This window comes from Simochromis diagramma, unplaced genomic scaffold (assembly GCF_900408965.1).
Source record: "Simochromis diagramma unplaced genomic scaffold, fSimDia1.1 OVJJ01000131.1, whole genome shotgun sequence".
In the NCBI taxonomy this organism is placed as follows: Eukaryota; Metazoa; Chordata; class Actinopteri; order Cichliformes; family Cichlidae; genus Simochromis; species Simochromis diagramma.
In genome coordinates this window covers 964,259-989,452 of record NW_024387200.1, presented here as the reverse complement: position 1 = coordinate 989,452, position 25,194 = coordinate 964,259, and the positions used below count along the sequence as shown (strand labels likewise).

Here is a 25,194-nt window from a genome sequence, read left to right as displayed (position 1 = left end):
GTGACTCAGATCCTTTACTGTATGCAAGAGTCATGCTTACTGGTATGTAGTTAGTCCACAAATGCCCATTGTGGGCCAGGAAAAACCCTGCTGAATCATATTCAAGCCTCGTTTCTGTTTCTACAGATCTACTTTTCCTACAAACGCACGAAACTGCTCAGGAATCAATACGAGAATTGATCAAAAAGCAAAATCGACGATTATAATAAAGTCAAGAAAAACTTCAACACCCATCCCTATTTTATAGGTGCTTTTTTTGGGCAAATACTAGCCAGTTATTTCATGCATTTTACTAAAATACTTAAAAAGTTTCATGTCTGAGTTTTGATTGAATTAGGTGAAATTAAAAATAATGCATAGGCAGCTTAGGTCTTTGTAAACACAAGTAATACAACTGTGTGCGTTTGCAGTTTGCTGCCACAGTCCCGCCATGATGAACGATGGCATGTAAAAGACTTGTTCCATCTGTAAAACCAGTTTGTGGCCAAACGTCTCTAATTTGCAATCAGCAGCACGATCTCATTTCACTGCGACTCTGTGAAAGACGAGCCTCTAATTCAATTCAATTCAATTTAGATTCCACAGATTAAAAATCTTTTTTCATGTTTGGTTTTTTGTGGGGTTTTTTGGTCAAAGTTTGTTTTTATCCCCCTGCAGGGGCTTGCTCTGTCAAATCCACAGGAGAAAAAAATGTTTAAATGGAACAGATATAAACAGGCTGACTGAGCAGAAAACTGGAGGAGATGTAAACAAAAACAAATTAGTGACAGAGAAAAAGAGAGAATGGATAGAGAAGAGACAGAGGGGGGAGAAAGAAAGAAACTAAAGACAGAAGACTGGGGAGAGGAGGGACAGAGACAAATACAAAGCACTGATTGACAGAGAGAAATAAAGAGACAACAAAAACCATTATCCCCGTGGTTTGAAGGAGGAATTGTGCACTGAAGATATGAACGTTTCATCCCACTTTGTGAACAACTGAGTGAAAAATGTGAAGCGGATTTTAGACTCATGGACATCCACGAGCCTGACTGTTGTTCTTTTTATGACTATGTGGACTAGTTCGTGGAGACTTTTCAAGCAGACCCCACTCCACCGTCAGGTCTCCAGCAACCGAGTAATGCAGGCTTTAGGGAGCCTCAGCCAAACAACCCGACTTTTATTGTTCTGGCCATCTGTTCAGGCTGGTCTTTTAAATCCTGATGCTGTCTTTTAAGTTCTGATAATATATAAGACATTTTAACAAACACATAGAGAAGTTTAAGCCTGATTGGTAGGCAAAGGCAGTGTTGCCAACTCCTCGGGAAGGAAATTCGCTATTGGCTGTCCTAAAAGTCACTAGAAGTCACAAAATGATGTCATCACCTAATTTGCATAATTGGTCATGCTTATGTAATTGCAACTGACGCTTTAGGAGAGAGAGAAATAACATCGTGGAAGAGACATAAAGACAGTAAAGAACACCCTAAATGCATTTCGAATATATTTAGAACTAAAATTAAATTTCTTTCAGCAATTATTTTTTTTAATGTCACAAATTCCAACCCTCCTCCTTTATCCAGGCTTGGTACTGGCAAAAGTGACCCAAAATAGGCAGTCTTTGTGTGTGTGTGTGTGTGTGTGTGTGTGTGTGTGTGTGTGTGTGTGTGTGTGTGTGTGTGTGTGTGTGTGTGTATGTTTAAGTAGTTTTAAACCTTGTGATCCACAAAAAGTAAAAGAAGGATATTTTTAACTGTAACATTGTTAACAAACTGCCCACAGTAGCACCCTCTGCTTGTTGACAGTAAGAGCGACACGTGCTTTCATGTCAAAAGTCATAAGTCTCTAATAACACCAGACAAAGTTGCCAGATTTATTGCTAGTCGCTTTTTAGACAAAAAAGTCGCTAAGAGGGTCTGAAAACTCGCTAAATATAGTGACAAAGTCGCTAAGTTGGCGAAGTGAGTTGGAGAAGGAAGCCAGAGGAGAATTATGCATGTATGGATTTTACATATAAGAAAATTTGTCTTGTTCCAAAAAATTCAGATTTTCATTAAATATTAAATAAAAATAATATGAATACTGAAAGAAAATGGGATTCATTTATGAGAAACATGTATTAGTTTTAGGACAACAAAAACAGTGTGAACTGAAAACATTATTTCCAAGGTTGTTTCAGACTCAGATTCCTCATTAATTTATTCACATGATGCCCTCAGATTTATGAAATGAGTTAAATTCAACAGCCCTGCAAAAGCCATGGTGTTATTTGTTCAGGTTTTATTGAAATAGTATCAGATTTAGAGATGAGGTGTTAATTCAGCTCTATGAAAAGTCTGAGAAACATAGTCAGCAACGTTGTTAAATTGTGTTATACAGAAATATGTATATTTAAAACAAATCCTCTTCCGTGTTCACAGTTTGACATGGACCATTTACTGTCAGCATTTACGGGATGACAATTGAGACCTTTGAATGGTTTCTATTCATGTGAAGGCATCTGGTCCTCAGCAGTCCAGATGTACCAAACACACATTCATACACACACATACACACCCTGGCATCGCACAAACAAATACCGGAGGATTTGCTTTTGTTCCACCCTGCAGTGAAAAAAGTTTGTTCACATGAAAATTAAATGAAATTAGATTAAGCTTCTTTTGTACAAACATGAAAAGCAGCAGTTCTGCTCCAAATTAAAGACATTTTGCTTCTAACTGCATTGGAGCAGTTAGTTTCTGTGGCATTGTTATCTTGTAATTGTACCCACAAAGGATGACTGTGACGTCAAAACACTGCACTGGAGACAGTAGGCTGTCCTCAGTGGAACAGACATTTAAAGCTTTGACCTTTATTAGTGCTCCAAAGGCTGCCTGAACACAATAAGACTGGGAAATGTCCAGTGCAGTCACATTATCCTGCAGCTCTATCTGCTGTGTTTGGGTACAATAGTGTTCAAACTCTTAAAAGTGGTGACCATATAAGGACATCCCCTCTTATTGATGTAATACATATCAAAGAGCAGGAAAAAAAACTGTCTAAAACTGTTTAGAGCAATCTGACTTGACTGACTCACACATACTCTGTCCTCGTTATCAGTGTTGGGCTTATTGCTACAAAACAAGTCTTGGATTAGACACTACTGGTTACTTTTCCTGAAACCAGTGCAGCATATTACTTAATTATATGTTAGAGAAAGAACGCATTATGTTACTTTCGTGTTATTCCATAACATGACCTGAAATGCACTGCCGCACAATTATCAGGTCGTTATATAAACCTGAGGCTACAGTAGGACACACGTACAGTCGTTCTGTTGCTGTTTCCGTATGAACATAAAACCAACAAAAATGCAAAGCTGACAACAATCCAAAGAGACTTCGAAGCCGATCTTCCACAGTGACTCTACTTTCAAAGCATGCACAGGCAGAATTGGAGGCTACACGCTGCAAGCCTGGCTGCTCATCACTGCCTTATTTACCTGCTGAAGATCAGGCTCTGGACTGGTGCTCTGGACTGGTCGGCACTCAGCTATAACATCACTCTGGGTTCTTGGCTAGCATGCTATCTGTGCATATTCTTGCAAAGAGGCAGTGTTGTATTAGCAGTATAATGTAGTTATTTCTGTCCTAATTTTACTATTACGCACTTATTCTTTCATGTAGTAAAAATAAAAATGATGTCCATATCCCCTCTCCTCAAAAAAGCGGCACACTGATCCACTGTTTTCCTCCTCCCTGCACACAAACTGAAATCAGCTGTTTATAGGTGAAGTGTGCAGGAAGGAAAATGCATGTGATGTTTTTTTCTTTCATTATTTCCAGCTGCAGCGCAGATAACTGAAGACCCTTTGTAAACCAAGTAATAACAATTTTAACTGTATTGTGATTTCTGAATTTAGTATGTTAACTGAATTTTTGTAAAATGTAGTATGATTACAGTAACGTGTTACTTTGCAATGCGTTACACGTGCTACTGATCACTATTTGGAACTCTGGCCATGTTAAATATGAGCATTCACCACAGTATGTAACAGTAGTACAGAAAATAAATAAAAACATCATAGGACCCCTTAAAGTAAAGTCATATACACAAAGGCAAACAACAAACAACAGGAAACACGCACATAACATTAAACACACATTTCTCTATACTCTTGCTTATGTGCAGAGCTCAAACACTCACAGACACATTAAAGATGAATCAAGATCCAAACCACACAACAAAGAAAACACACACACCCCATGGTTGTTTACTCATACATGTTCCATCCAATCACAGCCTGTCGGCTTGACGCTCCACAGCAACATATGCACCAGCAGACGAGGAAACATCTCAGAAAGACTCTGCTGTATCTTTCTTTTCTTTGCTCCTGCTCTTTATTTAGTTTTGTCAACTTCCCTTTATCCTCTAGAACTGTGAGAAATGATGGGAAAAAACAGGAAAATGGATGAAATGAGAGGGAAAGTGGAGGAGTCAAAGAGGCAAAAGATTGAAGAAAAGAAAGGAGAGGGAAGAATGATTTTGATTTTGTCCACCTCTGCAGTAAACTCCTCCGTACTTCTCTTCTTTATGTGACGTATTATTATTACCAGTCTTATAATTGCCTCCATTGATTTTATGAAACTTTATAATCGCTGTAACGTTATGGTTATTGATTACCCAGCAAAGATTTGGCAACATAATCAGAACTGTACTTCATTCCTGTAAAGAGAGGAAGACACTCTGAGACGAACGGTGGCCTCTCAAGAGTCAAACTTCCTGCTAATTCAGTATGATATAAATGTACAAGACTGACGCATATTCTTATTATTTTTAACTTATTTCATGTAAATCGTGGATGTTGGTCTCTCATGACACCCTAATGAAGTCAAGTAGCCCCCAGAGGTGATTTTGTAGGGCTGTAACAGTGCTCCGCCTGTTCCTCCTTCCACAAAGGAACAGATAACTGTCCTTCTGCTGAGAATATTCAATTCTATGACCATGTCCAACTATCCACATGTTGACAGTCCATCTCCTGGTATCTCCTCATTCTGTAGACTATGCTGGGAGACATAACATATCTTCTTGTGGCAGCACGTGTGGTTACCCTGGAGGAGCTTAACTATTGGAGGGCCTGAATGGCCTCCAGTCACTGTCTCATGTTACTAGACATGAGAAGGACACTGATTAAAAAACAAAACCAGAGAAAAGTCAGTTGAAACGGATAAGGAGAGGGCAATGGTCTGTGGAGTGCAATCCTTCTCAGATGCCTCGCAGATAACAGGCAGCCTGTCCCCAAACAATGACAGTCGGACTCAGACTTGACTGTATTTACACTCAAATACATTGGTGAAAGTTTAATAAATAATAAATAAATAATTGTCCTTCCACTGATTAATACAGACAGATTGACTGCAATTTGTTGTCAATCCTCCTAAGTCTTGACACTATGCTGAGAGACACAGCATACCTACTTACAATGGCACATATGACGTTGGCTCTAATTATGCCGTCCTGGAGGCGCTGGACAACTTGGACAATCTAATTGGTGTGCAGGAAGTGAAACTCTTGTGATCAAAATAAAGAGTCCTTTCATAGTTTGATCACAATCAACAATGGTTGCTCAGTGTTCTTACTTTTTTTTTGCTGTTGTTGTTGCCAACTACCAAGAGCAAGTAGTTCTGGTGACCCGAAGGTTGATCGTGGAACAACCTTAACGTATGGTAATTGGATAGGCCCTTGGTGGGAGGGATATTGTCTCCAAACAATTGGGCTCTTACTTGGAGTGACTGGAATCCATCTCAAATAGACTGGTGAAGGTTTGCAAAATAAGGTGGTCTAATTTGTTATCTAAGAATATGAACACATCAGTTCATCCTTTAATAGAGTAACTATATCACTGTTAAGCACCATAGTTCCACAAATAGATTGCATTTACATTTACAAACAGATAACACCAACTCCTTTGACAGATGAGTCTCATGATTTTTATTTTTATTTTTGATTTTTGGGGAACTTCTAGATATAATACATTTTGATGGCTGAAACATATATATTGTAAAACTGAATGACAAAGAGAGAGATACAAAAAGGGAAAAGAGGACAGGATGAGGAGAGGGCCTCAGATGATTCTCGTAATGAAGATGACATGGAAAAATGTTTGAATGAATACACAGAACTGATGGATAGGCAGACAATACAGAGGAAGATGAAACTCCAAGTTTAGGTGTCAGAAGTTGCTTTTAAAACTCTGTTCTGTGCGATGAAGACCAGCATCTCCTCCATTTGTATCTTTATGAGGGGCATGTAGGAGAGAACACACCCCTCATAAAGAAAGAAAATACAAACTCTGCAATGTTGCCAGCTGCATCTGCATAATTCTCTCATTTTGATGATGCATTTCATACGCAATCCAAAGCGTATTGACCTGCATTTTTTGTATATGCAATGTTGGTTGCAAAATGAATTAAGTGTGGGCGAGCGGCGCATAACGCGGGCGTCAATAACACCGTCGGGCAACTTACAAATGGTGTAATTATCTCCTCATCAGGTTATTAGAGGATCAATTGAGCCTGGTGGCCTGATGGCAGAGGTGAGCTGATGAGGGATGGAAAATGGTTATGACGACTGAAGCAGCAGATCTCGGAGAGAGGGGTGTTTACTCATGTAAAATGATGCAATCGAAATGATGCGAAGAAATTCAGAAAAACTAAGAAAGCCAGAAGTGTTGTTTATGCATTAGTGCGTGGGTAGAGAAGGAAAAATGTACCCAAGAATAATAATAACAAAATGGACTCACAAATTACCCAAATGAGTCTAACTAAAGAAGTCACAAAATAAGCTATTTGTCTTCTTAAATAACACGTTATGAGCATCTACTGGTTTGTCTGTAGTCCTTAAGTTTAAGGATGTAAAATAACTTGTGCAATAGTTTTCCTTCCTCCCAGTCTGCATGCCAAGTTTTCCCAAGCAAACCAGTTTTAGAGAATGAAAAGCAAAACCCTCCACAGTGAGTTAAAGTAAATCAACCCTCTTAATGCAATTTCAAACATGATGAAGGGTTATGGACTCCAGGTCTGTCAGTTGGTCTGACCACAAAACAGAACACAGCTGACTTCTGGGTCAAGTGAGGACAGCTGGCATCAACCAAAATCTAATTTACACACTTTTATATAATGTGTTTTTTCCTGTTAATCTCATTGTAGTTGACTGTTGTATTCACCAGCAACACTTTATCCAGAATCTGTTTTTCCTATCGGTCTAATGGATTTATTATGCCAGCTCCTGTGTTCATTTTTTTTTCTCTGAAGCACTTACTATATTCAATTCAATTCAGTGTTATTTATATAGCACCATATAGCAGTCATGTCAAAGCAGTCATTTTGTACTGTAACATAAGGGCCCAACAACATCAGAAAAAAGCTCCAATGACCAGAACTGGCCCACGAGTCTGGTCAATCTAACCAGCAAAAGGTAAAGGTAAAACCATCAAACCCCACAAAATCAAGAAGAGGCCTTGTTATAGTAAGGAATCTCAATTCAAGTGACACACTTATGTAGTGTAACCAAAAAATGCCAACATTTGCATAGAATGTATTATTTTCATCGTAACCTGCAACCATGGTTGCAATTATTAGCATGCTAGTGCTAGCAATATCACTCTAGGGCCCTTTGCTTATTTTATCTAAATCTGTGTGGGTTTCTACACCTTGAGGCGACTTTTGTTGTGATTTGGCGCTATATAAATAAAATTGAATTGAATTGAATTCTATAAAACAATAAATAAGTTGCTCACCTCTGCTCTGAAGGCGCAGTGAAAAAGGAAGGGTGTGTATTATGGGAAGTCCCACAGCAGTTTGAGTCTATAGGAGCACAACTAAAGGATGCTTCAATATCAACTCAACCAGCACTAATAGTAAGCCTTCTTAAAAAGGAAAGTTTTGAGTATAATCTCTAAAGTAAAGAAGGTGTCTGTCTCCTAAATTTAAACTTGGAGATGGTTCTGTGGGAGAACTTCAAGATAGCTAAAAGCTTGTTGTCGCATTCTTCTATTACAAACTCTAGGTACCAAAAGTAAGTCTGCAGTCTGAGAACAAAATGCTTTATTGGGACAGTATAAGACTATGAGATCTTTCAGATATGATGGGGGCTAACTTTTTATATGAAAAGGACTGGTACATTTAATTCTGGATTTAACAGTGAACTAGTGAAGGGAACATTTTAGAATGTTTGAGTTTCTGGAATGAAAGCAAAGTTTAAAGTAGAAATGTTAGTAGTTCTGTAAATTAAAACTCATCTGTAGTAGCATCATGCTGGAGGTCCATTTTTGACCCTGAAACATAGCTTTTGCAGCTTTCTGTCTTCCCTGAGAGGAAAACAGTGAGTCGCTGTACTAACATAATTCCCATAATTCCATTCATTGATACCAGGAGCTGCAGTTTGCCCCGGGCTGGTCAGCCAGCTCTGGTCTCAGTTAGGACAATAAAGTTCTGGCTTTCCTTTCCTTTCCTCCCATCAAAACAGCTAAACCATACTTTTATCTATTAAGCCCAGCCCACTGACAACAATCCAACCTATAGGGACAGATATCATTAAGGGCCACCTGAAAGAATAAATGGTTTCATCCATTTGTTTGTGTTCAGGCCAAGAATATTTTTCCAGTCTTGCACCCTTGTTTGATCCTGTGCTGCAGTTTTGAAAACTTTAACAGTCCATGTTAGCATTGCTAGTCTTCTGAGTGCCTTCCAGCTATTCCTCCAAGTCAAAATTTTAAAGAACATCTTCATCATCATTAACTTACATCATTTTCCTCAGTTGTTGGCAGTTGTTGGACTCTCTTGTTTCTACTTAAAACCAAATCATTTCTGTCTTTCTTGTGTCCAGTAAATGTCCCAGCCACAGTGGTGGAGGCCATGACGAGGCAGGAATCCCTCCAGTCCTTCAGCAAAAACGGCAAACCCTCTTCCTCGTCCTCTTCATCGTCCTCCACTCCGTCCTCCACCCTCATGCGCTCTATGGTCTTTCCCCACTCCCCCTGCCCTCGGAGTTTCTCCCTGTTGGATAAGGTTGGGGTTCAGTCGGACTCCAGTTTTGGCCAGTTGGGGTCAAAGAACCAGAGAGTCCTGGCAAGTCCCACATCCACCAGCCAGCTTAGCAGTGAGTTCAGCGACTGGCACCTGTGGAAATGTGGCCAGTGCTTCAAGACCTTCACCCAGAGGATCCTGCTCCAGATGCATGTCTGTCCGCAAAATCCTGACCGGTAAGACACAGTGGTTTTAGGTGCTTGACAGTTTGTCTCAAGGCTGTTGTAATGCAGGATAAACTGACACTAAAGTGACACAGTGTTGGTTTGAGAATGACTCCAAAAACTTTTCTTTATGTCTGAAACCTCAGGGGATCAAAATCTTTTGATAGCTTACAATCAACATTGTAAGCAACTGTGTTGTACCAAAGCCCTTAAAGATAAACTTCGGCATAATTTAAAATGAGTTTTAAATGAATAAAGGCGAAGATTTTAACTGTAAACAAACATAGGTAGCAAGTGCCAAGTGCTCATATGTCCAGAAACGCCATTTTCAGTCAAGAATTTGGCTTCGAGATTTTGGTCTGTACCTACTGGCAGCTTGAAAAGAAATACTTTTTTGGCACAAAGATGACACTTCACCACATCAATGTCTTTTGTATTATAGTGTACAATACTTTGTATAAAAAGAAAAAAATATGACCCTCAAAGTGACAAAGTGTCAGACAGTTGTTGCTGTTTTCCCAGAGGAAGCCAGCAAATCTGATGCGTTTGCTGTGATTTATGACTCTCATTGTTCCATCATGGCACTATTTGTGTGTGACAGAAAGTGGGAGTTTGGGGATGAGAGTGAAGAGTATGTAAAAGTGTTTGAGTGTGTATAACATCTGCCAAGTTAATTATATACAGCATGCGTGGAGTGTGTGTATGTGTGTGCAAAAGGGGGACACAGGATGTATTGGAAATTTTTTGCTTAGCTTTATTTTTGTGGGGAGAGTCAGAGCGGCGTATAAATCAGCGCTGTGCGTCACTGAGAAATACCTCGCCTTACGGTGACGGGGCCAGGAAAACAGATGCCACTTATTCAATAAACTAATACTCATAGGGAAGAAAAATGTGGGCTGGATATGGAGGAGGGAGGGAGAGTCGATGGGGAGCTGCCTGTCAATAGGAAGGTTTTATAGGACAGAGGAGCAGATAAAATTCAGCTGAACAAGCCAAACAGAAACAGTCCTGGACCTCCAAGGCCATACTGTACCGTTCAGGTGAACTGGCATTATACCAGTATGCCCATAAGGCAAAGTCATGCCCCAACATAAGCACTAATCTTTTTCTTAAAGTTGCACCTAACCAGACTATTATATGCATCAAATGATGGAATTTATGTTTTTCTGCTGCACCATTCTTCATTGTACAAAGGACAAGAGTTGTCAATCTGTATGTTTAAGAGGTTCACTCTCACACTAGCCATCAACTCTTTAGTTTGCCACCTTCTAAAAGCAGTACCAGAAGACTAAAGAATAGCTTCTTGGGCCATCAGGCTATTCAACACCCAAATTAAACTCTAAGCATTCACTGAACAAGTGCAATAGCTAAAATACCTCTAAATATCATCTATTCTGCTTTCTACCTGTGCCATTGTCAAAGCTGCTGTCATTAGGATTATTAGCTATGTATTTATTACTTTATTTTTATATTTTATTACTCTTTCATTCAAGTAGAATGATTTCAGCAGTGCTTCCAGTTCCGTTGCATGTTTGTGCTTATGAGTACAATGAAGCTTATCTTATCTCATCTCTTGTCTTTTATATTTAAGTTCATAATATGAATGAAGTTGTGATAATAGAAAGTAAAGCAAATCAGAAAAGCTTCTGTTGGACACCAACTCATAAGTCATCATAGTGTATCACTGTGGGCTCTGTTTGGCCAGGTGTTTCACAAAAATGCACTCTATGAACTACCACTATCCCTACAAGTCATGACATGCTGATAATGCAAAACTGGTATTAGTTTCTTACATCCTGTAAAGGTCTTTAAAGTGTAAACAAGCACTCAATATACCCCATGTGTGAAATTTTTCATTGACATCAAATATCCAAGATTAAACGTAGAACACTAACGGCTGAAAGTGATAGTGTTACAAAACTCATGTTAGTGTTATAGGGTTAAGGTAAGTTGTAGGGAAGAATAAAATGTTCAATTAAATATCAATTTGATTAAAATGTTAGCTTCTGAAATGAAGTTTAACAGCATCCATCCATTTTTGTCCACTTATTCAATTCAGGGTTGCAGGGGGACTGGAGCCTATCCCAGCTATCATAGACCATGAGTTGGGGTACAACCTACAGGGCCAACACAGAGAAACAGACAGCCATTCATACTGACATTCACACCTACAGCCAATTTAGAATCATAGTTTAACTCCACTAACTGCATATCTTTGGTCTACGGAGAGGAGCCGAAGTACCTGGAAACAACCTAAACACACAGAACACCTCTGGCCAGATGTTGGAATTTAACCCGGGACCTTCTTGTTGGGAGACAACACAGTGCTGATCATTGCACCTCACAGCAAGAAGGTCCCTGTTTTAAATCCACCATCTGGTGCAACAGCTGTACTGCCCTAACAACATTCAAACACTGTTAAATTTGATAGTTGGTTTTAACTTTTAAAAATTATGGAAACTCGTTGCCTCAAAAAAAAAAGCAAATTATCAGTATCGATGTAATGACAACAGAGTTGACTTTGATGTTGACAAAGCCACCAATGACAGATGCATATTTGATTGGTAATTTACAGATTTCTGTTTGTCCTTTGCAGATTTGAGTCTTTAGATTCTACTACCAGTATTGTAAGGTTTAGTTTCTTCTTCCAGTATGGTTTCACTAGTAATAAAAGCTCATCTCTCACTTTGATTTCTAACAGCTTCCCTCACTTTCTCCTGGCCTCCCTCTCCCCCTTCATACATATTTATTGATGTTTACTTGATGGGAACGTTTGGAGCTGAAGACTGATGGCTCTTTATATCAGCCTAAAAAAAGGGAAAGAAAAAACACTGCACACCTCCTCTGAGCTCCATCTCTTTCCGGTTTGTTTTTTTCTGCTGACTGTTTCTTTTTCTGAACTTTTTCTTCTTCTCTGTCATTTTTTTCCCCCTCTGTGTGTCATTTCAACAGAATCCATCATCAGAGGAGCAGTTTGTTTATGTCAGCGAGGCCTTGGAAGTGCTTTCGATTCAGCTTTAAACTGGTGTCGAGATACAGGATACTGTTTAAGTTTTGTGATGGCAATGAGTGATGAATCAGGAAAAAAATCAGATCATAAATGGCCTGCGTTTCCACTTATAGCCTTGACATATTACAAAAGCAGTGCAGTATAAACCACAGCAATGGACTAAATTAATAACCACTCCTTTTATGATTGATGTGTTTACCGCACTGGTGTTTAAAAGAGTCATTAGTGCTTTTAGGGAAAGTTGGATATTTTTGCTAAGCACTTTGATCTCCACAGTTCACAATTCAGGTCTCATTCTGGTGGCTGATGTTGTTTATGAGTAAGGCCTGTATTTGTATATGGACACAATCACGCTTGTATATCGGAGGACAGAAGGTTTACAGCCGATTGAAAGTGTATCATCACAGAGCCCGACTTTATGGAGGAATTAAATTTTAATTTCTGTCATTTGTTTCTGGCATCTAACAATCCCTTGTTGGTGGTTTGGCCTGATTTCTCCGGCTTTCCAGCAGCCCAGTTAAACATTTAAAATTCTCCATTACTCACGTAAGCGCTACAATAATGAGAGCATTGAGGCATTTAAATGTTCTAAAGTTTAATGTTTCTCAGTGGAAAAGCCGAAAAACCCTGAACCGAGATAACTGATAGAGCGAGAAGTTTTCCTAGACATTAATCGTGTTAAATATTTTTTTCCTTGATTATAATACCACTGGGGAGGGACATCATGATATTATATATTCTCCACTTGATTATTAACCCTATGATGCTTTTGCATCATATTTGATACATGAGTTTCTGAGACCTCTAGCTCATCAACATGATCGATGCTTGTCATAATTTCAAAATGTTATGTACAAAACTCTTTTTTTTGTCTAAAATTAACATTGTTGTTAACAAAAACTTGCCAAAGACGCCCAATGTATCAAATGCGATACAAAAAACATATAATAAATATATCATTAACAACATGATATAGCAATAAAGCTTTTGTGAATTTTGTTATAAGGGTTAATAAACATCTCAGTTCCAAAAAAATAAGAATTTTCAGGCTATTTTTTGATGGGTTGGGTGTTACAGGCTAATCAAGTAGTGAATTTTTTTTAGCACCTGTTACGTCTGTTTTACACCGACATGCATCCCAAAGGAAAAATATAAATATGACAGCAATATTTCACTTTTAATCATCATGTTTATCATATGTACAAGTATATATGGCAAACCCTAATTCCCACTTGATTTGATTTTTATTTATGTATTTTTATATATTATATTTGATGTTAATGTTGATCAAATGGCAGTCCAGGTCAACTGATGGCTCATCTGATAATCGTTGACATATCCAATATAGCTTACTTAAAATACAAAATTTAGCCTTAACCAACCCACCTCCACCCCAGCTCCTCCTTTTTTGGTGGCTTCATTTAGCTTAACCCCAAAATAATCCAAGATGTGTTATTTTGTCTTACCATTTTTTAGGATTACAAATTTATATTTTTTAATTTAATGGTAAAAACACAAGCGTTTCAAATATTGTTGACGTAAATGTGCTGATTTTACAGATAACATTTTTCTGGGATACCCAACCAGCATACCCAATAGCTAAAATTTTTGCCAATCAAAAATAAAAATGTTCAATTTTAGTAAAATAAAGATCACCAAAGCATTAACAATCTATTTGTAATCTTTTGAAATTTTACCCCCACAAATTCATCTATTCAACTGAGTTTCACTCTGTTCCTGGTCAGCCAAACCCAATTTGCAATGATTTAAAGTCCTGTTAGAGGGGCCTGCCCCACAGTTTGAGAAACCTGCCACTGACTTTATATTAGCACTCTGGTAGACTATTCTTCATTAATATATCAGCCTGTGTTTGGCCTTAATTCTTGGAGCTTCATCCATCACTTTTCACTGCATTAAGCTTCTGCTGTTTTGTCCAATCACCCTTCTCTAATGATCTAATTAAACTCTTCCCAACACTAACATTGTTTGAGTAGTACACATTTTGAATAAATAGTTATTATAGAATAATACCATGTATAAACTTAGTCCCAATACAAAATGGAGCAATAATCAGCTACCATTCCACTAAGCTCGTCATCCTATGCACAGACTCCACCTCCACTATCTTGGTGTAAATAGTCCTTGCTCTGCTCTGCAGCATCAAACCAGTTCTCTGCTTGCCTCACGTTCTGGTTAGAACTAATCAACTTGGCAGTTGTTTCTCCAGCTTGTTGTAAGCAAAACAAGTATTACTGTCACCAGCTAACGGTCAAAATGCTAGATGGTGAGGGACATGTGATGGAGTTAATTAATTATATCTTGCACTCCTTTATCTTAGCGGAGTAAACCATAGCTCACTGGGAGCATTGGGGGGGGGACCAGTGGTGGTAATTAACATCTGAAAGTGTTTCTCTGTGAATTAAATATAAATATGAAACCTCTGGACTGCACTGTAACTGGTTACACATTTAAACCTTAGTTGTCTCTTGAAGAATCTGAATGCTCAGAGATGTTTTGCAGAAGTGTAATGGGTTTATCAGTGTTAAAACCAACACACTTGTTCATGTTTTCAGCTGGGTCTCACTTGCTGCTCTGTGAGCTGAGAAAATTCTCAAAACACAATTAACTCAAAATGTTTGCATGCCAGGCTATAACGAGGCTGTTTCTTTGTGTTACTAAACAGTTGACATTTAGGAGATTTATCACCCGGCAGTGAAGACATATTTGCATTTAACACTAACACAGATGTGTGTTGTCCCTGCTGGACATACAGATGTGTTGAAAAATAGCTTTTTTCTCTTTTCAATGTGTAGCCGCAGGATAATGATTCATCACTGTGATGGACGGGCTTGTAGAAATTTCTTCAAAGTCTATTTTTATCTGTCATGTTTGCCATTATAATAAACACCTACTTTGTTTTGCATCTGCATGCGAGTGGGTTTTGTTTAGTATCAGTAAGTAAAGCTCTGTGGGCTGGCAGAGCACACTGGAACAAATTTTAGACCCTCAAGTCTCAGGTGGTTTTACTTTTTCCAGTTTAAAATGCACCAATGTTCCCATGTGCTTATCCGTAATCGCTTTTATTTGTTTAATGTAGTTTGGTCATATTACAGTGCTTAGAGGCCTGGGACATTTTCAGCCACCATTTCTGAAAACCGAAGCAGAAAGCTCAGTGTACCCTCAGACCATGATATAAATGAAACCCGTGGCTGTTAAGTGAACTGCAGTCAGTAAACCGCTGCTCACATTTGTCAGCTGGCATTGACAAAAACATTGCTGAGACATGCACAAGACTGCCTTGCACAATTAAGTTGCTCTGTCATGTATCACTATGTTGAATACTACCTGAATATCAGTATAATGACAATGGCATTAGCTTGGATGTGACCAGTGTTGGGCAAGTTACTTTGAAAAAGTAATTAATTATTGTTACTAGTTACTTCTTCAAAAAAGTAACTGAGTTAGTAACTGAGTTACAAGATTCTAAAAGTAATTAATTACTTGAAAAGTAACTATTGTGTTACTTTAAAAAAAATGTTTAACCTTCTGGGGTCCAGGGTATAATTGGCCATATCTTTACAAACTGGTGTTAAAAATTGATGTCATTCTTTTCAGCACAACCTCACGTGTCTGAATTTACAGTTATGTTTTCATTTTGACTTACTGTATTAACTCAATTGACCTAAAATCAGACAAAAAACATAAAATCCGAGTAGAAAAAGTAATATTTTTTACTGTAACAACCACAAACATGTTTATTGAATCATATTTCATAACTTTAAATGCAAATAAAAATTGTCAATTTTAAAATCCTATGCACAAGTTTTGCAAACAAAGTTATTTGCAGCCGTTTACCTTTTACCCTTTGTTATAACCATTTCAAACTATTTACATAACAATCAGGTGTTCTGCATTAAATAAGATGCCAAACAAATTATTTGTGCCACTCCAAAAAAATAATTTCTGTCCACTATAAAGGAGAAAATCACATACCTGCAGGTCTGACAGCAGGTGTATTACTCCTGTTCTCTACCTGAAGACAGCAGTCACCTCATTGTTTTGACACACAACACAAAACTATCCACAACACTACACACTAACTACACAAGACAACACATTAACTACACACTACAAACACAGTAAACGTCACAAATCTCTCACATCTCAAAACTCGCTCTCTCTCTTTTTCTGCTCTCTCTCTGTCACACACACACACAGTTACTCCTAAAACTTCCCCATCTTCCTAAACAACCAAATGTCATGTTGCCATATCATTTTTGATTGGTCGACATGGTGCATTTTTCCACCAACACGAAAGGGTTTTTTGATTTGTTTATTTATTTTTTGGTCATAAGCAGAGAGTGCTGTCCTTAGACAGTAAACATGACAAAACTATTCAGGAAAAACGCCGCGTATATATTGTTTATCATGACTCTGGTTTTACGTGGCCTATCACCACAATTTAAAAACTGGTATATATCACCTTGTTGCTTTGGCGTCTTGAAGTGGTCATGTGATTGGCTTACGACGACTACTTTATTCTTCCTCAGCCAAACAGCAGCACTCATGTGATTGTTTTGCACTTACTCCAGGTGTTGTGCCAAAAAGTGATCGACGGGCAGAAAGTGATTACCGTCCATGGGAGCGCGCGCAGCTGCTTAAAGCTGTAGCGCCCAGATTACTTACAGCTACTTCCATGCAACTGATATAAGATGCAGTAAGCAGAAGACAGCTTCAACTGTCTGTTTGTTGAAAAACAGTAACGCGACCGCACCGCATTTTCTTGTTAGTAACGGTAATGGCGTTGTAACGATAGAAATAGTAATTAGTTAGATTACTTGTTACTGAAAAAAGTAACGCCGTTAGTAACGCCGTTGCTTGTAATGCCGTTATTCCCATCACTGGATGTGACAAAGCTTCTAGTGCCAGCTTCATATTGTATAGCTAAGTTACAGCTAGCTTTGGAGAGCAAACACTAGAAAGCAAATGATGGCATATACATAGGTTAGTTTTATGTATCATGTTAACTGGTCAAAGTGAAGCTAATCAATTAGCATATCCACTCAAACATTCACTAGATTTTAGACAGTAAAATCCAGATAGAAAGCTAGCTTAACTTACTACCTAGGCTGCTCTAGCTTACATTAGCCATTATAAAGACCTAGGTTAAGGGACAGATTTGCTAAGAGAAACTGCAGTTCCTGCTTGAACTGAATGCCCTGTTGTTGTTGACTATAGGTATATCCTCAGTCGTGTTTGGCGAGACAGGCATCATAAACCAAGACAGGTAAAACTATCTTTCTTCTGGCTAATAACATTAGCATAAATACCCAGTTATGTTCAGTTATGAAGCCTAGAGATGAGCATTTTCAATATCGCCATCTGGGCATTGTAAAACTGTCTGTAGGACCCCCTGGTGGCTATTAAAAAGTATGCAGGTTTAAGGTACTTTTCAGACATGAAAGATGCATCCACCTTTCATACTATCTTTGTTTAATATCCAGCATAGAGCTAGCTTGCTTTTTGTCCATGTTTGTTGATGCTAGTGGAGTGTTCGATTTCTAAGTTTTCATTGTCTATCTGGTCTTTAAGTGATGTCGTGATGAATCCTGCTTCCGGGGGAAACTAGCGAGCTACCTCCCTGCTAACTTCTAACTACAGAGAGATAATAAATTCGATTTCCATGGATGCCTGGAAGTTAAACTTAATTGTTACAACTGGTAGAGCAGCCACACTGATCATTTTATTACAGATGAAAGAATTTAGACAGTTTTTCAACTCTCAGCGATCCCGCAGTGATCGTTGACTTATGGACCTGCAGCGGAGTTTGGGCCCAGACACGGCTAATGACGTCAGACTTAAAGACCGGATTGCTGAGACAAAACAAACACTCATACACGTCAATCCTGAGTCTTTAATATAAAATTGGTCTGTTCATTCAGGGCGTGATCATAAATGCATCAGTGAAAAAAGTTGCAAAATGCACATTCAAAGCTGACATTTACTGCAGATATTACAATGGCGGGAAATCCATTATTGAGTATAAACAGAAAATGGTAAACTGGTAAAATCACCCAGTCTTGTTTGGGACCCATCAGTAGATCTTCTTAATAACTATGTTTTCCTTTTGAACTACAATACCCATAATGTATGTTCAGTACCCCCTGACCACATACACACTAAAACAGACAAAACACACAAAAGGCATTATCTACAATGACACAATATTGGCTGTTTGCTTAGTTTTCTTTATGAGGTTGGTTTGATGAGTACAGCTAGCTGATGAGAGGACATTATGTGAGCTTTCTGCTCTAATAGATCAGTCAATAAGGTTTGAAAGAAAAAGAAAAGACAGAGAGAAACAAAAAGACATGGATACTGGAGGATAAAAAACAGCACATAAAAGAAGGAGTTGTGTGTGTTCACGGTTGTCTTCCGGTGATTTTGTTTGTGCTAGGATGTCCGTGCTCCACTCACATACATACATATTTTTATGTGTGTTCAGAGGGCCATTGATTCTTTATTGACGATGTGGGAGCAGTGATTTATAGCTGCTGGTCTCAAGGGAATAATGTCTTCATATGAGGCAGACAGAGGAGACGTCCTCACAGCACAGATATAACTCCATATGGATTAGACTGAGTCCATGCGGGTCAATCGACACACTTCACTCTGCATCACTGCACGCTGCAAATAAACACACACACACATATTCACTGAGTCACTGAGGTCCTAAATCAAATTAAAAGCTCAGAAAATGAAAACATCATCTGCAAGCAACCGATTTAACCCCCAAACACATAAAAATATGAATGTGATGCTGTCAGAAATGTAGTGGTTAAATATTGTTTTTATTAAATCTAGAAGCAGATATGTTTGTCCTTCTGGAAAAATAAGCTTACACGCTAACACTTGTCACGCTCACTTTGTTAGTCTGCATCCAGAAACTGCATGAGTGCAACTCACAAATGCATGCCTGCTATAAAACAGCACAAACTCTAAGGTAATTCTATTGAAGAAGGTCCAAAAGCAGCAGGAGCAGCAGCAGAGACACGGTGAAAAGGTCCAGTTCAGTGACTCCAATTAATGGAGGTGAAACCTACAGTCAGAGCAGAACATCCACCTGTCAGTCAGACCAGCTGCACCCCTGGTAATGCTAATGATGCATTGTGTTTGGTTTTGTTTTTTTTTTTGGATGAACTCACTTTTGGAGCCTTAAATGGCCACTGATCATACTGCAACTTTTAGCACAGTGGTGTTTACTGTTTGCTGATAATCCTACAATTTTTACAGATGTTACAACATCTGTACATTTTTTTTTAAAAATGACAAAGAAAATGTTACAAACTGATTAGAAAATAGACTTTCAAATAGTGTTTTTGTAAGTTTTTTCCACCACTACTGCAAACCTCAGGTTGTCTAGAGTCTTAGTGATTATATTTACCCAGGCTTTTATTTTGAAGTCACTCTAACCCACAGGCCTTTGTTTCATAGTAATCTGTACAAGCAATATGATGGACAGACTTTTCGTCTGGGCTCAAATTGTGGTCATGAGTATTTCACACGCAAGCGAGCGAACGTGAGCGCAGAGTTTTACACGTAGTTTTTGGGTTTGTATCTGGACCCTAACAAAAAAAAAGCAACTTGTGTAAATATTTTTTACAACCATACAAATAGATGCACAAACGTAAAATTTTCAGATATTTTTGTTTACAAGGTTACAAAACTCAGTTCACAATATTTATGACCACAATTTAAACCCATAATTTCACTGCCTGCGGTCTTGCAGTAGAGCAGTCATTTGCATGTTTTTGTCATCGTGTGAAGTTCCCACTTCACCACACACCGTTTAAATGTTTTTCTCTCCAGTCTACGAGAGATCTGATCAGCAACGCTCTTACTTTCCATTCTCCTGTCCACCTTCTTGACCTCTGACCTCTCTCTGATGCCATGAAAACATGTATGCGAGCCAGAACGTTTCATTCCCATGTAGTCTCAGTAGTGAGGTCTGGTCGGCATGCAGTCGGTCTCTCACACACGCTGCCTCTTTCATCAGCTCATGTGTTAAAGGTGTGGACACAGCGACATGTTGACTCTGACTCTGTTGTTCCTACCACATGTTGTGTTGAAAGCTGACACGAGGTTTATTGTCCTGAACCGTATTACACGGATGTGTTGAAAATGGCTAATTTTACAGATCTCACATACACACACAGGCTAAGCTAAGCGTGAAAAACACAGCAGCTGATTTTGCTCTCATCGAGTATCCAAACTAAGCATTATTAACTTGTCCATTTGGTGTTTTTATTAACTTGTTGCGTTGTTGATTCTAGACATATTTGGCTGTCTGTGCTGTCGACACAATCGGACTGAGTAACGGCTTGATGCTAACGGCCACCGAGAGAGACGTGATACAGTTAGCCAGCAGTCCAAATGGAGCAGCTTCGTTTGTAGCAATAAAAAGAGAAACGGAGAGAGATTCATGAGATCAGCTGTAAGAAAGATGAAGAAAAGACTGAAATAACGACTTCTTACAAGAATTAATACCAAATTAATTCATTAATTTGACAGTAAAATAAGGAATTTTTCATCATAAATGTGAAATGCTCTCCAGTGTGTCTATTTTTTTGACACATGAGCTTAGGCTTCTGACAAATTATAATGAACACTATTTGGAAAACATAAAAATTGTGAAAATATTACTCAGCCAGTCAAAATTGCAGTCAAAATCTCTCATATTTGTAAAAAGCATGTCCAACTGTGTACATAGACTGTATATAAAGGTTGGACTTCTCAGGCATTTGCAACATTTAAAATGTGTTTTGTTACCAAATTTTAAATCCTTCTTGTCACATAATTATTAGGCTCCATCTATGATGTTATGATAGTATATCCAAGTAGACATATCAGCCTCAGACTGCAGGCTTACTTGTGGTTTCTGTTAGGATGCCTGGGTCGTTGACCCAGGGTTTTTGAGTTCATTATATTATTTATAATTTCTAGTCTTTGGGTTTTTGTTAGAGTCATGTCTTATGGTTTGTCTCTGTGTAATCCTTAGTTGCTGTCTCCCCTGTCCGCTATATCCCCCGTGTCCAGTCAGTGTCTGTGTCTGCCCTGGTCCCACGTCTCTGTTCCCTCTGTTGTAGTGCCTGCATGTGAGTCTGTGTCTTTGTTCAGTCTGTGTTGTGTTTCCTGTTTTACTTTGAAGGTCTCTGTCTTACCTCAGTGTGTTCAGTTTACGCTTCCTTGTCTCGTCAGTTCTGATTTGCCCAGCTGTGTTTCCCTCCTGTTGTCCATTCCCTGATTGCTCCCTCTATGTATTTAAGCCCCGTGTTTCAGTTTGTCATTGTCGCGATCTACCCTTATCTAGCTGTGTGTTCTGTCTGCGCAGGTGTATTTTGTAGTCTTAGTTTTGTTACCCCTTTTGAGTTCAGCATTAAAGCTGTTTTGAGTTACTTTCTGTCTCCGGAGTCTGCACTTTGGGTCCTTTTCCTGCCTGCACACAGCCGTCACATAACAGTTTCTAGAGTTTCTTAAAGTAGAATGGGAGGCAGCTATCAGGCTCCTGTGCAGCTCCCAGTTTTGATTCAAGAGACAGACCTTGTCTTCGTTTAAGATTTCCTTTGTCATAAAGCTTATAGTTAGAGCTTGATCGGCTGACCCCGAGCCTCACTTAGTTATGCTGCTGTAGACCCCATGATACACTTTCCACTTCTCCTCTGTTCTCCTAGTTAGTGTTTTCTTACTTTTAGACTTTTTTAAAATCCTGTTTGTTAGTAAAATAGTCACAAGGAGCATCCCTAAAATGGAGATGATGTGTCATATGTTTGACATCTAGTGCTTTGTTTTGATAATATGAACATGATCTGAGTCACTGAGTCATAAAGATGAGTTCAACCCTATTTTGTGAGAATATTTTCTCTCCATGCTTTTTGACTCTGTTTTGCCTAGAACCTATTTTTCCATCAAAATATGAGTTTATTCTAAAATGTAAAACAATTTGTTTGAAATTTGTTTCCCCTTCGAAACAAATTTAATGTGCCGTTTCAGCAACAGTCCTCTGGGAACTTATTTGGGGAGTTAATTAGGATTTATCCCGCATGCAAAAAATGTCAATCTATCACTTTTCTTAATTACTTCAGCTGTCATAGAACAAGAGTAGAAAGCTTGCTAGCTACATTTCATTATGAAATTGAGAGGAAAAGGGTCCTTTTAAACGTGGAAACACAGACTACTTGTTTTAGCTATAGGCAGACCTAGTCTGGTTTTCAGCACGCCCATTAAAAGCCAGGAAAAACCTTGATATTTTGAAATATTATCTGTATTTCATTTCAGTGCTCAGTGTCACATTCACCAGTGAAATCTGTTAAAAACTAAAGTTTCCTAAAGCTTTTTTCCCCTCTCTGTGTTATCCGCACACCCCTGTGTTTCATGGTAAAGAAGTTCAGTGTTTCTGGTATAAAACCCAGACCGTACAGTACGTGCGGTAATTTATGCATAAATGATCGTATTTGCATGTGCCTGTCTGTTCCCATATTTTGGTTGCATATGCACATACCTGTGTGTCCATGTGTGTTTATGTGCATGATAGAGGTGTTTATGCTTCACCTCCTCCTCCTCCACTCCTCCCTGTAATAAACAATAACCGGGCATTAATCTCCCGGCCTGCTGCCTTAATAAATAATATCCACACATTCATCAACTTAAACTATTCACAATCAATGCAGCTCTTCATAGAAAACCCACCTAATAAATAGTGGTGCGGCCCACTGAGGCGTGAACTTATAGACCGGCCGGCTGATAAATGAACCGACCCCCACGGCGAGACGCCTTTTATGTGGAAAACTGCAAGTGAGAATTTTTCGATTTTATATTACACTATTTTACTCTTATTACTTTCCTGTGTGTGTGTGTGTGTGTGTGTGTGTGTGTGTGTGTGTGTGTGTGTCTACATCGTCTCAGGGTATTGTGGGTGTTTGTGATTTATTAGAGTGGTGAAGATGTTGGTCTATTTGTTTTATTCTAGTTCTGGGGTATTTACCCATTTGTAAGGAACTGATGTCAGAGTTTTGTCTTATTAGTTTCAGAATGAAAATCGCTTTATTTTCAGGCAGCACATGGGAGTTTATCCTGTCAGTTTAACAGCTTACACAGTAATACAGAACCAAGTGACCCATATGAAAAGAAAAACAGAAAAAACATTTTTCCATTTCCTTCATGACTAAACACTTTTCAAGCCCCCCTGGCGGCTTCTATATATTCATGTAGGTTTTCAGGCTAAGCCTAGTTGGACCGGGCCACCAGAGGCTCGCACCTTCAGCCTCTACCTCTGGTGACCTTGTCTGGACAGTGTAAACTGGACCCTTGATTTTTGGGGGTGTTTTTTTAGTCATCATAGCGGTTGTCAGAATTTCTCTTTGTCTGGCCCCTCATCCAGGTCCAATTTGCCTTGGGAGATCCTACCAGGGGGAAATCATGAAGGGGATCTCCTTCAGAGATACTGCTCCTCCACTGAAAGGAGCCACTTAAGGTGGTTGAGCCAACCGATTTTAGTGCCTCATAGGTGAGGTCTTTCAGGCATGTCCTACTGGGAGGAGAACCAGGGGCAGCCCCAGGACTCACCAGAGAGGTTATGTCTCTGAGCTGTCTTGGATAAACTTGGTGTGCTCCCTGAATGAGCTGGAAGACGTGGAGGGGGCGAGGGCAGTCTGGGGTTCACTGCTTAGACTGCTGCCCTGAATAAGTGGTCAAAGATGGATGGATGGATATACAAGTCTGATGAGGTGTTTTTGGACTACGGAGAGATAAAGATGGTAAAGACAAGAAATCAAAGTGTGTCTCAGAGAGGTCTAAAAGCCTGGTTCATAAAAGGATAAAATAAACTTCATTAATCCATAAATTTGAGAAAAAGAGGAAGAAAGAAACCACCGAAGAAGGACACCTCTCAGCGAAATCAGCTGAGAGAGCTGCAAATCCTTCTGCAGTGTATTCCATGATTGCCTGATTAACTGGTGCTTTTAAACTGGCCGTAGGCAGTGTTGGTCAAGTTACTTGAAAATGGTAATTAGTTACTAATTATTGATTACTTCTCAATGAAAGTAATCCCATTACTTTGCTGATTATTTATTTTCAAAAGTAATTTGTTACTTTATTACTTAGTTACTTTTCAAAAACATGCCACACAACCTAAATACATAATAAAGTATAGACCTTTCAGCCCAATTCAATTTTTTTCTGCATAATCCATCATATAAAATCAAGTGTTTTGTGTTTACACTCACTCTTTCAAATAGATGCAAGTAAAACACACATTCAAAGATCCAGCAGCACTGAGTCCTGTGAGGCAGGTGGAGGTTTGCCCAGTGCCGCAGCAGTCATGTCAGTGGGGGAGATCCGGGGGTTTCTCTGTAAATTTCACATTCCCGTGGCGGCGTGCTAGGTGCCTGCTCAGATTAGAAGTTTAATTTTTCGCTGTAGAAAGAAATTTTCTTCCCACGCAGAGTACATTGGATGCTGATGTTTTTGTCACTTTTCATGGAATCAAACTCAAAGTGATGTAAGTGCTTCCAAGCTTTAAACACTGCATGGTCGTACTCTCTCCCGCACTCCATATTAGGGAAAGTAACAGTAATGTAATTACTTTTTTGCAACAGTAATCCCTTACTTTACTTGTTACTTGAAAAAAGTAATCGGATTACAGTAACGCATTACCTTTAACGTGTTACTGCCCATCTCTGGCCGTAGGTGTGAATGTGAGCATGCAACATGTCCAAGGTGAACCCTGGCTCTCGTGGGGTGAGAGGTTGCTATGACAGCTGGGATAGGCTCCAGCTCTGGTTCTTTTATATCCTGGGCCTGAATGTCTCCCAGGCTCCTGGAGAAAATCCACACATGGGAAGAACCAGCAAATGAAACACAGAGGAGCCCCACCTGCGTTTGACGCAATAATAATGCTGATTACAATTACAATGAGTAA

The 25,194-nt window shown here is 38.9% G+C and overlaps 1 protein-coding gene across 3 annotated transcripts in view; it reads left to right on the top strand.

The window, feature by feature from the left end:
• prdm6 (PR domain containing 6) overlaps positions 1 to 25,194 on the top strand; it is a 140,502-nt gene that overhangs the window by 98,310 nt on the left and 16,998 nt on the right. For all 3 annotated transcript variants that reach the window (XR_005698672.1, XM_040050606.1, XM_040050607.1), the window contains exon 7: positions 8,845 to 9,220. Coding sequence is in view for 2 of the 3 variants with exons in the window: in XM_040050606.1 (XP_039906540.1) it covers positions 8,845 to 9,220 (376 nt within the window). In the remaining variant the exon portion in view is untranslated. The remainder of the gene's footprint in view (positions 1 to 8,844; positions 9,221 to 25,194) is intronic.